Source organism: Falco punctatus (assembly GCF_963210335.1).
Source record: "Falco punctatus genome assembly, chromosome: 3".
Lineage (NCBI taxonomy): Eukaryota > Metazoa > Chordata > Aves > Falconiformes > Falconidae > Falco > Falco punctatus.
The window spans coordinates 91,338,005-91,354,796 of NC_137582.1; the positions used below are offsets into that span (position 1 = coordinate 91,338,005).

Below are 16,792 nucleotides of genomic sequence, written 5' to 3' on the forward strand. Positions count from 1 at the left end.
ATGTACCCCAATGCATGCCAGGGGCAGACCTAGCAGGATTATGGTAGCTGGCTAATGGTGTCTGCAACTACCACTGCCAAACTTATAAATGGAACAGAAATTTAAACAAGTTAAAAGCTTTTTATTTTCTCTTTTTTTTTTTTTTTTTTTTTTTTTTTTTTTTTTTTTTTTTTCCCTTCAGTCAGCTGGAACCTGAACTGGTCTACATCCTGTCTGGCTTCACCTGCCTGTTTCTAGTATTACTATTGACCAAAAATACAAGTATGAACCCTGCTAAAGTGTTCTCAGCTCAGTCTGGTTTAGACGCTCCCCCTGCAAAAATGACCAGATTGCAGAGTTTTTTGTTCTGAATCACTCAGGAATGCACATGCTGGGTAGGAAGGAAAGCCATTTTGCTAAAAGGGGAAGGGACCAAGGTGCCTGTCACCTGAGAGCACAGTCATAGGACAAGGTGGTCATTCAACTGATGAACTTGATTAATGAGACGAGTTATGAAAGGTGTGACCTGGCTTCCCCCCACAGGTGGAGTGCTTTTGGGAATAACAGTCAAGAAGAATGCTATATCTGAAAAATAGTTCTTGTAGGATACTGGACAACTGGGGTAGCAAAACATCTCTCTGGAGAAAGTGATGAAAAAAAGCCTGGTAGCTGCACACGAAGGCCCCAGTGATGGAGGTTCTTCTTCTAGACCTGCTTCAGGACTTGACTTGTCAGCCTTACTCACTGCTTTCTGGAGCAGAACACAGAAAGCAAGCAAGCTTTACTTTGGAGTGCATTAAATGGACTGCCAGCAAAAGCTAGAAATGACAGGCTTATTTGGCCATATAAAGGTCAATTTTTAATGTTGTAGCTCATGCATTGCTTTATGCAGCTCTGCTCTAGCAAAAGAGGGAATGAGCTATATAAATAAGTAAATAAAGAAAACTTGCTCCTAATTGCCTCTAATCTAAAATCCTAAATTTTAAAACAAAAATATGTTCTGTGCCTTTTTTCTGGTGTACGGAGTCCTGAAACTGTCAGAATTTTATGTCTTTTTATGTCTCCAGTGTAGTTTTAAAACTGAGTGACATTCATATCATTTGGGGCGTACCTTCTCTTTCGAATCTGAGATACTACACCCATAAAGCAATCACTAGTGGAATGAAATCAGTTTGCCAAAGCAGTAGCCAGCGTTGGCAACTTCATAAAACTGCGTGTGCCTGGCAAAAGGCTTCCGAAACGAGATGCAGAAATGGAAGGATTGGGATGACATCTTGCAACTGACGAACCATGATGTAATAGTTTCTCTATTCCATCACAGACTGTGAGGCTGCAACAAGGGGATTTAAACTGAAAGCGGGGGGAGCTGCGTGCAAAAAAAGCATTCGGGATTCTAGAGTACGGTTCCACTTGACAGGCAGTGTGCTCCCAACTCCTTTTTCCTTGTAAGTTATGATGGGCTTTCCATGACACCAAGTAGTTTTTGACCGCAGGCTGTAATAAGCCATAATAATATTAAAATTATAGCTCTACAATTGTCTGCATATGCAGAGGTCCCACCACAGAAGCATACAGCGAAGGAACATGGTACGATGGCCTTCAGGGATTAACAGTGAAGTATGGGGCAGGCCCCTTCTTCCCTGCAGCACTATGCTGCCTCCACAACAGAGGGTGCCAGTCCAGTGTTCGTCAAAAGATGAAATATTTATCATAAATGCCTTTTCTAGAAGCATTGGGGTTGTTTATAAACGAGTGTCTCTGCAAGTGAGAAAGCTGAGGAGGCCCAGCTTTGCCCCCCTGATGGCTGGAGGGCCCTGTGCCTCACAGGAAGACAGTTTTGATCTGGAGCTCCCCGACGCAGCTGGGGCGCCCCCCGGTTTGCTCTTCGGTTTCTGGCACCGCCGGTAGGCCCTGGCGACTGGGCAGCAGGGGCGGGAGCCGCGGGGCCCAGTGGTCCTCCGCCGGCCGCCGCGCCGGCGTTAATGCGCACTATGGGGGCGGCCACCTGGCTCCTCCACGCCGCAGGGGGCGCTGTGTTCCCCGTGCCGCTGGCGCCCGAGCGGGGCCGCAGCCCGCTCCACTCTTCTCACGTGGCACCGCCTCGACACGCGGTCAGGAAGTCGGCGGCCCGGCTCCTCCGCGGCGGCAGCTGCGCAGGCCACGCCCCCTCTTCCCGCTCTCAGCCAATTACCGCGCCTACCTTCGGCCCCTGCGCGCCGACGCTGCCAGGCGGCGAGCTGCGTCTTCTGTGCCTTTAAGGAAGCGTCGGGGCTCCTGATTGGCTGAGGGTCCGAGCGGGGCGGGGCAAGACTGAGAGGAGGCGTGGCTACAGCGGAGCTTGAGCCCGGGCCGCTTGGCCGGCGCGCGCCTGCGCGGGGCTGGGCCGGGCCGGGCCGGCGGCGGGGCTGCACCTGCGGCCGCCGCGGGGCGGGGCGGAGCGGGGCGGGGCGGGGCGGGAGCGCCGGCGGGCAGCCGGCCAGCGCGGAAATGCCGGAGCGGCAGAGGTAGCCCCCGGGTGGCGGCAGCCCATGTGTGAGCCGCGCTCGGGGCGGCAGGCGTCCTCCTCTCCGTGCCCGCCCCCAGCGCCGTGAGCCTGCCCCCGGCGGCCGCGCCTCCGCCCCGGGCTATCTCCGCACCTGGGCCGCGCCCGCCGCCGCCGCCGGGAGGATGGCACAGCCGGCGGCGGAGGCGTGTGCCTGCGCCGCGGCACCGGCAGACGATGGCGAGGAGACAAACGGCAGGAAGGTGGCTCTTATCACGGGCATCACTGGGCAGGTAACGGTGGGGGCTCCCCGCGTTGCCGGGTTCTCCCCGCGCGGGGGGCCGGGGCTGCCGGCGGCGGAGGACGCGGGGGGAGTCCCGCAGTGAGGGGCCCGTGGGCAGCCGTGACCGAGGCCGTGCGTGGGAGCGGTGCTGGCGGAGGGCTTGGCGTGGGGCTGCCGGGCGCCTGCGGCGGTTCTCCCGCCCTCCCGGGACCCCGCGCTCCCAGCGCCGTGTAACGGGGCTGCCGACCCCGTGCCCGGTGCCCTCTCCCCCCTGCCGTTCGTGCCGGAGCCCCCTCTGACAGCCCCCGGCCGCTTCGGGGACGGAGAGACCGGCCCGGGGTAACGGCCCCCTCTGGCCTCGCCCACGGTGGCCGGGGCTGCGTACCCTGGGGCTCCAGGTGTTCCGTGTGAGGGGTGGTGCGTCGCCTTTACATCTCGGCTTTGGGCTGTCTTATAGGAACCTTTACCAGGAATTGCTAAGAAATCAGCTAAACCTGTACCAAGGTGAGGTGTGAAGTGAGCGTCGGTGAGAGAGGAGCCGCCCCTAGAAAAGGCAGAAGCCAGTGTTGGGACCCTTCATCCTGGTGGTCTAAAGTGGTGAAGGCAGCGGTGGGGTTGTACCGGTGCGGGTGTGAGGCATGATCAGGGCAGACTTGTCACTCGGAGGGGCTTTTTGCCACCGATCTCTTCATTTACAGTCAGTACCTGCTTTATACCCAGACCTGAATGGATGACAAAAGCATCTCCCCAGGCTGCTTGTTTTGTATTCATGTGCGTTCATTGCAGTCTCCCTTTTTTTTTTTTTTTTTTTTTTTTTGGCTGTATTACTCATAGGGATAATGATGCTCTCAGAGTCCTGGTGTTTTGAGCAAGAAGGTGCAGGAGAAAAATGGCATGGAAGGAAAAATCACAATTTCCCTTGGAGCAGCTTCTGCACTGTGAAAAAAGATGTGCTGGTGGTGAGTTTTAATGTGGTGAGACCTGCAGGAGTGTTGATATATGCAGTTTGTACCTTGTGCTGCTACACTCCTAACAGGCAGCTTGGATATTTGGTCAGATTGTTTGTCCCCACAGAGGTCTGCATTGTTGTTTCTTTGCTGGCAAGTGGGTGCTAAATGAAAGCTGTCCATGACATGCTTAGTCATATTTGAGGAACATCTTATTTGTAATGTAAATGTTGCCTACTGCCTGGACAAAACTACGCTGCTTGCGTTTGGCTTATCTCTTGGAACCTGCTGAATGACTTCTGCTTGGAGGGTATACCTTCTGTGATTAGTATAGCCTATTAAGTAGGTAGTGTTGTATAGCAAGCATTAATGTTCGTCTTAGAATCCCAGTAGAACAGCTTTTTCTCCTTTGTTGTGTTCGTTTAATCAGTGACAGCTTCATACATGGAAGATCTTCCCTTTCAACTCTTGACTTGTCCTGGTATGCTTGTAGATCCACTTGTGAGGTGCTGGTGTGGGTTGTATAGAAGGCCATCAGCATTGTAGGAAAGTACATGTAGCTCAAAACAAACATGTTGCTCTTTCACCCTGAGACAATGTTTGTCAATGCTTTTTACACTAGAAGAGCCACCTGACCTTTTGTGAGGGAGCGAATCCAGAGACAATATTGTGTCATAGCAGCTTTCATCTATTATCCAAGAGAATCTGCACTGTGCTTTGAACATTCTTCTGCTGTTCATGTTTTACCTCATCATGTCTGTTCTCACGTGTTCTTGTAACACTTTGGGGCGCACACTCTTCCCGTGGGTTAGTAACTGTCTGCCAGTAGCAAGCTGAGGAAAGCCCTCCAGGTGGCTGTCTGACAAGGAGATACAGCTGTGTCTGAGAAGAGGAAAAACTAATAATCTGTATATACTAACATTTTTGCTTGATCTTTATTTTTAGCAAGAGGACAGTCAGAGCTTTCCCAAGGACTACTTTGGTGCTGTTTGAACAGTCTTCCAGTTTGTTGACAGAAGTATGTTTTTCTTCATCAAAGATAGTAAGTTAGAGGCCTGTAGCTACAATGCCCTGGCTCTTTCAGTACTGCGTTCTCTTGTTTTTTTCTGTTTTCAGAGCAGCTCTTTCATCTTAATTTCACCTTTGTCACGTATATTATTTAGCGTTGGAACGTGTGGAGAACCAGAGCTAGTAAAGGCCTGGGGTACCTGAAAGTTAGCTAGTGAGGTTGGGTGCCTGAGTGACAAGACTGTACCAACTCTTGGCTTAGGATGGAAGTTTTGTGTTGAGGGTGGCCTTTTTTGGGATCCTTTATTCTGCTGTGACTTTGAGATCTGCTAGGAAACCTCATCCCTCTCTTCTTAGATGAACTTTAACGAAAGTCACTGCAGTACTTGTTCCTTGCCCCTATTTGACTCCCTTTATTTTTATGTGATAGTTTTTGTTTTATTGAGAGGAGCCTCACCCAGAAATGGGAGACTTGGATTCTGTTTCTTATCTGTGAATGGGCAGACTTGCATGTCCTACCTCCTGGGAGAAAGTCCTAGTGCCATCTGTTTTTTAAACTTAATTACCATGTGTAAATTGTATAAATATGCTTAGGTGGAAGCTGGAGTTCAGGCTTTGTCTCTCCTGGGTAGTTACTTTAATTACTTGACTGAAGAGAGTTGGTCTGTTCATTCTTCCTCAGAACTGGTCTCTTTCAAGGTAAGCGATAAAGGCTTGGATCTCTTCAGGCTGAGGAAGACATGGAACAGAACTGTATGGTAGACTCCCCTTATTTAGACCTGCCCCCCTCTGCTACAGCAAGTTTCTTTTAAGAGAGGGTTGGCATAGATGCATGGTATAAGGAACCTGCTTTGGTTTGTGTGTGGTCAGTGTAATGTGGGAGCATTTACTGAACTAAGGCCCCGGAGGGCCTGGTCCCTGAGCAAGGATAGGTGGGAGGCAAGTGCTGATCTAGCTGTGCTGTGACAATTCTAGGCAAGTGTAGAAGTTGTGCTTTTGTCTTTAGAATACTCTTGGGCCAAGCAAGGTGCTGCTTGAGCTGTGGCAGCCCTTTCTGACTTGAGATGATGCCACAGCAAGTGTGTTTAATCATAGTGTTGAAACTGGACAACTCATTTTATTTTTCAGAACTTCTGTATAGCTGTGAACATCTGGATTGTCCATCTTTTCCACTGACAAAAGATGGAATTTTGTTTCTGCTGTGACTGAGAAATGAGCTCAGGTAGGGCTATATTTTGACAATGGGGCAATTGACCGATGATGCGGTTTTGGTTGAAATACACCATGGAGATATGGCACAGCTTTAACTTCTGATTCATGGACTTCTAATGGGATTCATAAGACTTCACAGGATACCAGAACAGGGTGGGCTGTCTGCAGGAGTTCTTCTGTATAGTGAGTGACTAGAGGCTTGTGCCATGGTGCCAGCTTACTGCACCAGTTAACAAGACCAGTTCACATGGCTTGTTTCTCTTCTAGGTACAAGATGTGAAAAGAACAATTCTCTGTGAGGGTGAATGTGTTACTGACAGAAAGGTAAATTTTTGACCTTTGGCCAAATAATAGGAGTTTGCTATGTGTGTGGTGAAGTCACAAAGGAAAACAGTTTCCTGGCAGCAAGGGCTTGATCTTGGTCTCTATGAAATCAAACCAGATAAATGAACCTCTGCAAATTCTGCATTTACCCATGGGGTTAGAGAGAAATCAGTATTATTCTACCACTTGCATTGCTGATAAGAGACTCTAAGCACATAGGCAGTGGTGTTGTATACTCCTCTTGCAGTATTGAGATTTCCCTTATCTCCTTTCGCACGCCACAGCAGCGGCACAAACCACACTTCACTGTTTTGCTAAAATGACTTCCAGAATGAGGCAATTGCTGTGGTTGGATGGATAAAACATCTCTGAAATGTCATGTAGGTATTGGTCTGCTGGTAGGCTGCTGGTGGTAATGCATAGCACTTTATTCATTTAAGGAAAGGTATTTCAAATGAAACAGGCCTGTTCTATGTATTAAAATGGAAGTATTTTTTACAGAACTAGAATGTGGTTCTTACAAAGATGTTTTCACAATGCAAAATAGATGTGGTGGAATTTTCAAAATTTTATACCTTGAAGAATTACTCTGTAAAAATCGGAGGTTTGAATCAAATACCAGTATAACAAATTTAATTCTAGATATGCAGAGATGTCTGGTCTCTTATTCGGGGAAGCTACTAAAGTGGTTTTTTTCTAGGCACTGTGACTAAATGTCTGTTAAAGTTGCATTTAAATCTTTCTGGAAAGTCTGATTGCAGTGCAATCAATATGATTGTCTTTCTATACGCTGATGCTTGTAAGAGTATTTAGATATTTGACTACTTGAAGAAATACCGAGAAATGCTCTGGCTGAGGCTAATGACAAGGTTATATGTTGACGTTTCTACTTTTCCCCATGGATTATGAGGAGTGAATAATTTGTATCTTGTGTCAGTTTTACTTAGAGACAGTAAAGTAGGAGGTTTATAGACAAAAATCATTCAACACGCACTTATAAAGCTCAGTTTTGAATGAAGCAATGCACTTGAATTTGAGTGTCAATACATGGCCAGAGGCTATTGCAAATCGTAGATAGCATAGATAGAGAAAGCAGTGCGTTTCTGCTTTGAGAGCTCTTACAGCAGCAGTACTAGCACCCCCTTTCCTGCAGGTCTTTCAAATTTGGCTGTCGTTTGGCAAAACAAAGTAGCAGCCTCCGAACTTTCAGCCAAACGCTAAGATAAAGTCTAAGTACGACTGGCAAATGAGCATGCATGCAGAAATGCAAGTACGCTCTCTTTAATTGGTTGATGTAGCTAGAATATGGGCTCTGCCTCTGTCTTACTGGTATCAGAAGTTCAATCAGTTGCTTATGACCTTTGCTAATGCCTGTAACACACCAAACCCCTATACATGTGTACATGCAAATTTTATGTAGATGTTACATTTGAGAAAGGCTGTCTGGGGTGGGGTGGGGTGGGGGGCAGGGAAGATACTGAGAAAGCAAGATCAGCTGTTGTGAATTGAGTTGTGTTTCTAAATGTGGCTGTTGAGAGTGAAACCAAGCGAGACAGACTCTGTGGGGCAAACTACTAGTAATAAGAAAACATGACTCATGACTTAGTATTTAAAAAAAATAAATAAAAATGAATAGGTGGTATGGAATGTTACTATAAAGCTCTTCAATATTCTATGGCTAAGAACTTGCTTTCTTGGAGAAGGGTTGTAGAGGAAACAGTTAAGTAACTTTTTAAAAAGTTGCTTTTTTAAAGTATTGTGATCAAGTATTGAGGTAGGAATCTGTCACTGGGGAGTATGTGTATACCTGGAAGGCATGTGTAGGAAACATTGTACCCCGTTGTACCGCCGAGAAGTCCCTGGTTTGCCAGATGAAGGATAAAATCCAAAGAATTTCTTTTCTTTATAGAAATAGGAGGATAGTGTCTGCTGAAATGGGCTAAAGCTAAATATTAGTATTGCTGCTTTTTCATTTAAACAAATACTGTCTTGGCTGAAACCAGGTACTCTTTCAGTTGTTCTCTTGAGTGAGACTTTCAGACGTGTTGAACATCCTTATCTTAGTTAGAGGATGCAGAGATGTAGGAGCACTAATTTGGGCACAAACAGAAACACAAGAAACTTCATTTAATTTTGAAGAGGGTGTGTGGTGTTTGGAGGTTTTGGGATTGTTTTCTTTTAAATTATGAGCATGGTCAAGCACTGGAACAGACTGCCCAGTGAAGTTGTGGAGGGTCTGTTCCTGGAGGTATTCAAAACCAAACTGGACATGTCCCTGAGTGATATGCTTTAGTTGATGCTGGCTTGAGCAGGGAACTTGGACTGGATGATCCACAGAGGTCCTTTCCAACAAACTTGTTTGATTCTGAGAGTCCTCCACAGTATGAGAAGTTGAACACCTGCATATTGTAAGAAGATGGCATAAGTGGCTTATGTAAAACTCTGCCGTGGATGAATAGTGGCTGTGGTGTGAAACCCAAGCTTGCCTAAAATATAATTCCAGCTCTTTCCTTTTACAGGGTATAAATACAAGTGTTTCTATCAAGTTTCATCCAAAAAGAAACTTGAGAAAAAGGTATTTTAATGAAAAGTAGTATAACAAATACTGAAATGGGAGACCAGAATAGTATCTGAAAAGAGGTCTGATTTTTAGGAGGATGTCTGAATTTTTGATTGTCTTGGCTCTCCCTCTGAGGGGAGGAGGGTTACCAGATAGTCTAATTCACCTAATGCATTGACCCCTTACCAAAGGAATCTCCAAGTGCGTGGTCTGTGCCTTTCTCTTTAATCTGTGTTTCATATTCTACAGCAACATGTGCAGATTGGTAGGACTTTAGTCTTCTCCAAGAGCCAGGTGTCCAGGATGTTGGCCACTCTGTGCGCTTGCCCAGAGGAATCCAGGTGTATTCCATTGCCTTTCAGAATAGTGCAGTTAGTGGTGGTGTTTGAATATAAGTGAGCTATAAGATACTCATGATAAAAAGTAACAGGATTTGTTCATGTTTGTCTTGATGTATTAACTTTCCTTTTTTCTTTCTGTCTTTTCTCAGCCTTGCTCAATGTTTGTGACTGCCAGTGGAGTCTATTCTCTGGTTGCTTACTGGAGGGGGAGGTTCTGGTAGCCTGGCTCAGTTAGTAGGTGGGACTCAAGGACCAGTGTAGGCAATCTGAATCTTTGTGTTTGAACAGGGTGTGTACAGGATGTGGATTCAAAAACACTGTGAACAGCAAGTGAATTACAAGGTACTGTGATGTGTACCTGCTGTGAAAGTAGATAAAACGCTGAAAATATTCCAGGGAGAATAAAATCATAAAGTTCATGTTAATGGTGCTAAGATATGAAGCGCATAGAAGCATGGTACTCAATTTGGGTTTGGGAAGCTGACTTCATCCTAGCAACACTTATCTTGAGCGCTGTGGATAGTCATAGGGTACTATTGCCCTTGCTGCCCAGACTGACAAGGAGAGCAGAATATCCCATTGCCAGCAGCATGCTACTTGCTTAGTCTTGGGATTTCTTTTTGTTTGTGGGTTTTTTAATTTAATGAAGATTGACTTTCAGTGTAGAGAAAACCTATATTTCTCTATTTCCTAAGTTTCTTAAAGAGTTGAAGTGTCCTCTTTATGTACTTACAGCTGATCCAAACTGAAGAGGGAACTCCTGTGAAACTTTTTTTTCCCCTGCAACTTCATCCTCTCCAACTAAGTTTTGGTCTTTTCTCCTCTGATTGTCTCTTTCATATCTTTTTGTCTGTTGAGCTTTTTGCACAAGGGAGTCAGTTTCTTAGAAAACAGATAGCTATGCAGAAGAAGAAGGAAAATGGAGTACTTAAACCTGCTGATGGCCTGTGAAGAACACATCATAGGTTACCTCTCCGATCCCTGTAATCCAATAAAGCTGAATAAAAGGTTTTTCAGTGCAGTTGTGGTACTGGTATTCATCCTCATGGTGCCTCCTGTTGCCCACACCTTACTTCTCTTTGGAGTGCTGAGACTAAGTTTCTTTGCACTCACCTACGCTTTCATTTAGTCTGGGAGCCAGGAAGCACTTTCTCTCTTGATAATTTCTAGCAAGTTTATCCCAGACTTCTGAGTCTGGAGTAGAGTCCTGATTAAGTATATGTTCTTACGAACTTGCCAGTTCTTTCTGCTATGCTGTTGCAGCACAACTCGGGCTTATTTTGGAAAGCATGGTTTCCTCAAAGCACTATGTGAACAGTAACACAAGAACAAGTCAGCAGCACGGTAGATGTCTAATTTCCTCTCACAGGTGTGTGTTCTCTTTTGCTCTGAATCTCTTGCTACTTTGGTTGCTTTCTAGCCAAATGAGCAAAATAAAATATTCTTTTTCTTAATTTTGTCACCTCCTGCTTTTTTCATATGAATTTGTGGATTATTTTTTCAGGACCTCAGCTAAGGAATTCCTTTGGGTCATATGTATATGAGCTGGGGGATGTAGTTATGGCCAAAATTTTCAACTAAGCAAAGCTATAGAAGGTAAGGGGAAAGAGTGGAATTCTTTCCGGTTTCCTCTTAACTATTACTGAAAAGTTCCTATAGCTGCTTCTGTTTCTGGGGTGTGCACAGACTTGACAATCTAAATCTACAATGAAGCTTTTGTAAAGCCTGCCAAACAAGTTACTGTAAACCAGCTTATCTGTTGTCACCTGTGCTTTTTACATGCGTCTACACAACTGAACTTCCTTGTATGCAATGTAAATGTTGCAACAATTTTGTTTCATTTATTTGCAAAGTAGTATACCTAAGGCAGGAGGCAGGCTTCCTTCTTCAGGAGTATTTGTTGTTAAAGTTTTGTTGTGTGGTTGTTTGTTTTTTTTTTTTTTTGTTAGTGGGAAACATGAATTTTGCTTTAAATAAAAATCAGCTGACAGTAAGCAAATTAAACTGAAGGCCATGTCTGTTTACTTTATGGTCTGGTTGCAGTTAGTTCAGTGGTAAGTACCACTGAAGATCATTTGATACTGTACCCTGAGACAGCTGTTGCACTGAATGCAAGTACATCTTGCATCGTGCAGTCAGATCAAAGTTGACAATATCACAACACATTTGTAGTGATGCTCAGCTAAGTACAGTGATTCAATGGGTACATCAGCCAAAAGAAATGCACTTGCCTTGGATGTGGGATGCCACAGCTCTTGGCTTTTTGTAAGGAGTTTCCAAGTAGATAAACTAGCTTGTGCTGTATTTGCTATGCTTGAACACCTTTGAAATAACAAGAAGAAATTATGCTTGCTCTGGAAAAATCTGAGTAGATATTAAATATGGTAGGATACAGTCAGATTTTATGGAGGGTTTCTGCAGGGCTTTGCTTTAGCTGTCATTTGACCCATTTATTGCTGCTTGGAAATTCTTCTCACAGGAGAATTCCTACAGTCTGTGGTGAAATCTAATGCAGAAGGAAAAACATCTGTCATGTTGAATGTCTAGTTGAGTGCTTTTGCTGTAATGAGAGGATACCTTGTCTATGCTGCATATGACACCTGCATAACTATTAAATATGTGCCTCTTGGCTTTTTTTCCTCTTCTGAGTTCCTGAGGAGATGATGTTCTTTGAATGTGTTATGTATATTGCATACGGATCTCTAAAGTTCCACCTTCCAGGATAGTGCTGAAGTATGTGGTAACAGATAAGCTGTCAGATCTGCTGTAACTGGTCATGTGTATTCATAGGCACTTAGAGGTTGCATGTCACCATACTGCAATAGAAGCTTAGCCCACCCCACCCTCCCCCTGACCCCAAAGTCAGAAAACACATAGCAACTTGGAAAAGAGTAGACAGTTCTCTTAGCTGTGTCCTAAAATGTCTGAACCCATGCCAGAAACAGCTTGAATGTTTACCAGTTTATGAATGGAAATAAGCCTTTCCCAAGGTGTGTAGGATGGTATTTATATCTAGAAGGAAATAAAACCTGAAGTCAGGCAGGGAATACTCCTGACTGTTCCTATACGTAACCTGTTGCTGATTTTTATGCTTCTAGCCTGATATGCAGCAGTCCCTTCTGATTGCTGCTGTATTCCTTATGTGTACATTTCTGGTGCTGTTCTGAAACTGGGAAACAACATCTGGCTGTTTGGGATGCTACTTGTCAGATTGCAGGCATGTTGTCATGGGGTGTGGTTATTTGTTTGCTTTTTTTCATAACATTTGTTTGACGCATGCAGGATCTCTTTTGGTGCATTAGCAATGGCTGGCTTAGTCAGTGATACTGGTGGTGACCTGTAGCTTCCTCTCACAATTTATCTTCTAGTAAGATAAGGAATAACCACTGTATATTTGGCTGCTGGTTGGTGTCCTTGCCTTCTTTAGCACTGATAGCACTCTCTAAAAAGAATAAACATTACTGTGGAGCAGGCTTGTTTTTGAAATGCTGAAATTTCTGGCTATGCTTTTTGGATTTCATACAACTAAATGATTGTGGATTTGATGCCATGATTACACAGTAGTAGTCTGTCAATGTATTCCTGCCAAACTTTGGCATGCTGTTTGCCTCTGAAATTAAAATATTATTAAAATCCTACAATATGTACTGTATAAAAAGGATACAGAACTTTTCAGACCTGCATGCAAAATATATTTTTCCATCTTCCAGGTGGCTTTGTGAGCTATCTGTGTTCCATGGCAATGCTTAAGGAGACAGCCCACAAGCTGCTTTGCTGATCCTGATTTGACTGTTACTGGTCAAGTGTTGTGCTGAAGCTCAGGTCTGGTCTGTACTGGCAGAATTTCACTGACTCTGCTTAGAAGTTGTTGAGTTTTTTCCCCTTAATGTTTGCAGTGATACTGGAGGCTGTTTCAGAATCTGGCTGGCCTTTGAACAGCAGCGGCGGTTCTGTGGTTGTAGGTCTGCAGGCTCAGTAGCATGTATTTTATTTTTGAATGTAAAATAAATTTGGAAAATTATTCCTGAAGATGTAAAAGCAAGGAAGTCATTATGACTAAGAGTTAAACTTCAGTTTATGCCCTTGCCAGAACATTTTAGAGTCATACTTGTAGCTGATCAAAGATTGAAAACTTAAAACAGTGGTTTTGCTTCATGGATTTGATTTCTTAAAATTCTGAAGGTCACCTGATAAGTGTTAGATGTTCCTGTGTTCTTATTGCAGTCCTTTATAGTTGAATATATAGTGCAACTGTTTCGGTCCTCCTGCATTTTAAGATGAGAAGCGGATTTTTTGCTTATTTGGAAGTTCTTTGTTATTAAAGAGTGGAATAGGAGTTTTAATACTGACTATGTCTCCAAAATGACACTTGTTGCATTTCTGTTGGTATTCTTTGTACTTTCAGACTCTTGCAGCTATGCTGGATCACTATTTAGTCATGTTATAAAGAAAACCTTTGTGGAAATGCGTTATTATGCTGCAGTTTTTTATTTGTGAAGCATAAGTAGAATTTTAAATCATTACATTGTATTTTGCTTTTCTTGTTTAAACAGTATGAGAGATCAGACTTACTTAAAATTGGAAAGTAACTTAGATGGAAAAATACTGACTGTTAATTCCTTTTACAGTGCAATTCAGCTCTATCACACAAACTGACAGTTTTAATCATATCTCAGGATCTCACGTCTATCTGCCTTGACCAGTTAACGGGAAGTGTAACACAGTTCTGCTGAATTGAAAATAAACTAAAATTCCCTAAGCAATGATGCTGTGGTTTTGATTTTAACAAACTGAATGAACTGTAAAATGATGGTTTAAGTTAATGTTAGTTAACATGAAAGTGTGTAAAGCACGAAATGAGAGTGCACACATGCATTTGAAATATGTAACTTACCTATCAGTTAATGTTGTAACTAGTACTTGCAGTGGTGGGCATACTGCTTACTGTTTTGACACTGGTGAAGTAGCTTAAGTTCCTTTTGGAATTACTTGGTGTGACTTCAGAATGTAATGGTGAACTTCCACTAATTAATTGAAGCCATTGAGTTTCCTTTGTATGAGCCCCTATGGCTGGTGATGGACTCTGTCACCTTGGGTGGGAACCTTCTTGTTTCACTGTTTCTATGCCTGAGCGAGTTGTCCAGGCAGTTTTTTTGGGTGAGTGGGAAACCTCTAGTTTGTTGAGAGCGCGGGTGGGTTTGAGCAAATGCAGGTGTCTACCTTGGGATAAGAAGGCTGGTGCTGTGAACTCTGTTGGCTACGTACCCTGACTGACTGGAGGGTGCTCAGGGTGGTTGCCTGATGGGGCTTGTGCTGTGCTGAGTAGCACCTCATCTTGCAGTGAGGAAGCATTTATTTTATCTGAAGCACTCTAGGGTAAGCAAAGCTGACAGAACTTGATTACATGTGTTGTTTCTTTTAGTAAGAAGAGCATATTGTGCTGTAAATGTATGGATATACAATCAAAGCAATAGATACAGTGTGCTTTTACAGGTACTGCTCCAAAGAGGCTGCTGCTTTGGAGTTGATCTGGGGAGGAGCAGTGTTCCCAAATCACTGCCTGCCTCCTGAGTGCCCTCAGCACACCGCTGCAGCGATCTTGTCCCTGCTGTCTTCTCCATCCCTGACCCTCTGGTCTTTCTGTCTGAGGTACTGACTGATGTATTTAGTTTCTATCTTACTTGGCCTCAATGATGTGTCTTTCGTTGTTCTCTACCACGTGTGTACTGTGACTTTGGTGTTAAATCATGCTTCCAGGCAAAAATATAATGTTTTTTCTTCCAGATCTCTTTGGAGAGTTCAGGTATTCTTGTCTATTGGTTCACTGAGACTGTGGCACTTTGGTGTAAGCTAATGACTGACAGTGTCCCCCTTGTGAAACCTCCCTATAATTAAAAATTGTGTGTGTGTGTGTGCTGAAGGACAGGGTGGGGTCAATGTATAACCCTGGATGGTAGGAAGAGGAAAAGGGTGGCCAAAAATCAATTAAAGAGTGGTTGGTTTTTTTAAGGAAGTACAAGCCCACGTTCCTAGTGAAGGTCTGAAATCTCGTGAGTGATTCGATATGCTGAATGAAGTAATGTCACAACTTTGATCCTGACCAGTTGACTTTCAGTGGAGTCATTTTAACTTTTAAAAATTGCTTTCACTAAGAAATAATTTGAATTTATGGAAATGGCATTGGCTAGTTACCAACTCTAATATCTTTTTTTTTTTTTTTTAAAAAAAAAACAACCTTTAAAAGATTACTCTTAAGAGTTCAGATAGGTTTGGATTTTTTTCCCTTTAGTTTAAAATTTTGCATGTATGCAGCTTTCCCTCTGGCATGTGTGGGACTGAGAGGAGAGATGGAGGAGAGCAGGATTTATAAATCTACAGAATTTGTGAGGTGTGTTGCCTTTAAGTCTTTGTAGTTCCATGTGTTCCTCTATCTTAATGAGGAGGCTTCATTTTAATGTGGGATGAGCGGAAAATGTGTAGGAAAGGCCAGGACAAAAAACCCCTACTATTGTTTCTGTCTTTACAGTAGGGCTGTACTGCCTTTGTGTATGTGGAAGAAGCATAGCTCTGTTCATATTTTAGTGTGAAGGGAATCGGATTTTTACAATTTAGTGTTGTAATATTTAGTAAGATAATTTAAACTAAGAGACAGTACAGCTTTTCCACAGTGAGGCAGTCAGGGGTGCTAGCCTTCCAAGCTAGTCTGTAATGTTTGTAATTATACTTAATAGCTAGATAGAATAAAATACAGAATGCCTGCAGTATACCTGATGCATCAAAACACGCTGGAAAGAATTTTTTTGGGGATTCTGGTCACATTCTCTTTGACTCTGCCTTTTATTGAAAAGAAGATTCTCTTCTATTGCAGGACCTCTTCAGTAGTATAACCATAACGCATGTTTGATTGAAATGCTGTGTTTTTCATGCTTGTTGAGACAGTTGTGGATCATGTGTAAGTTGGGCTTTTAATTTTGTGCGTGCACAGGGCTGATCACTCACTGCTTATTACTTTGTTCAAGCAAGGAAACGTGTAACCATCTCAAATGGTGCCTTTTCAAGCATAAATCTATTAATGCTGTTCTGTGTTTAAGCAAATGGAGGCCAAGTTAGAAAGATCTATAGCTGTGAACTGTGTATTAGTGCGCAGTTTCTTTGGTATACCTCTAATTCTTGAAGAATGTATGCCAAAATTGAGAAATAAGTGTGTGTGATTTTCCATTTCTTGTGCTCTACCAAGTTTCTGTCTTGCAGTATTTACCAAACTGTCTTTTAAGGTGTAGTCCTATTTGGCAATGATTATATCCAAAAATGACTTGCAAATTCTGGATTTTACTATTTGGAGATTATGTATTAAAATATAGTTGACTCTTGCATTTTACTCAGTGAGAACAGAAACTGCTCCCTGTGGATACAGACGCAATATGCTTGCTTCTACTGAAGGCCATTTTTACAGCTGGGTGTTAAAATCATGAAAATCAAACTGCTGACACAGCCTTAATCATATTGCCCCAAGTAGCACTTCTTTGTTTCTGTACTACAGTTTCATTGGTGCTATTAATAGCTGACTCCTTACAGGTGTTCACGTATAATAACTCTTACAAGACAACACTTGGTAAGTTTTCAAATGAATCATGTTAATTTTTGCAGAGAGACTTT

General features: G+C 43.4%; 1 protein-coding gene and 1 long non-coding RNA gene across 6 annotated transcripts in view; both read left to right on the top strand.

Annotated features, from left to right (window-relative positions):
• The first annotated feature begins 2,424 nt into the window (after positions 1-2,424).
• GMDS (GDP-mannose 4,6-dehydratase) overlaps positions 2,425-16,792 on the top strand; it is a 425,916-nt gene continuing 411,548 nt past the window's right edge. The window contains exons 1-2 of one of the 5 annotated variants that reach the window (XM_080377830.1): positions 2,425-2,754; positions 3,579-3,703. In XM_080377830.1, the coding sequence (XP_080233956.1) occupies positions 3,584-3,703 (120 nt within the window). In that variant the 5' untranslated portion in view covers positions 2,425-2,754; positions 3,579-3,583. Of the gene's footprint in view, positions 2,755-3,058; positions 3,249-3,578; positions 3,704-16,792 lie in introns of those variants that run through there. The other 4 variants (XM_080377831.1, XM_080377828.1, XM_080377832.1 and 1 more) reach the window with 4 other exon arrangements.
• LOC308059889 lies at positions 3,712-15,349 on the top strand. The gene is made up of 2 exons (XR_013926475.1): positions 3,712-4,733; positions 5,828-15,349. It is a non-coding gene; the product is annotated as an uncharacterized lncRNA (long non-coding RNA).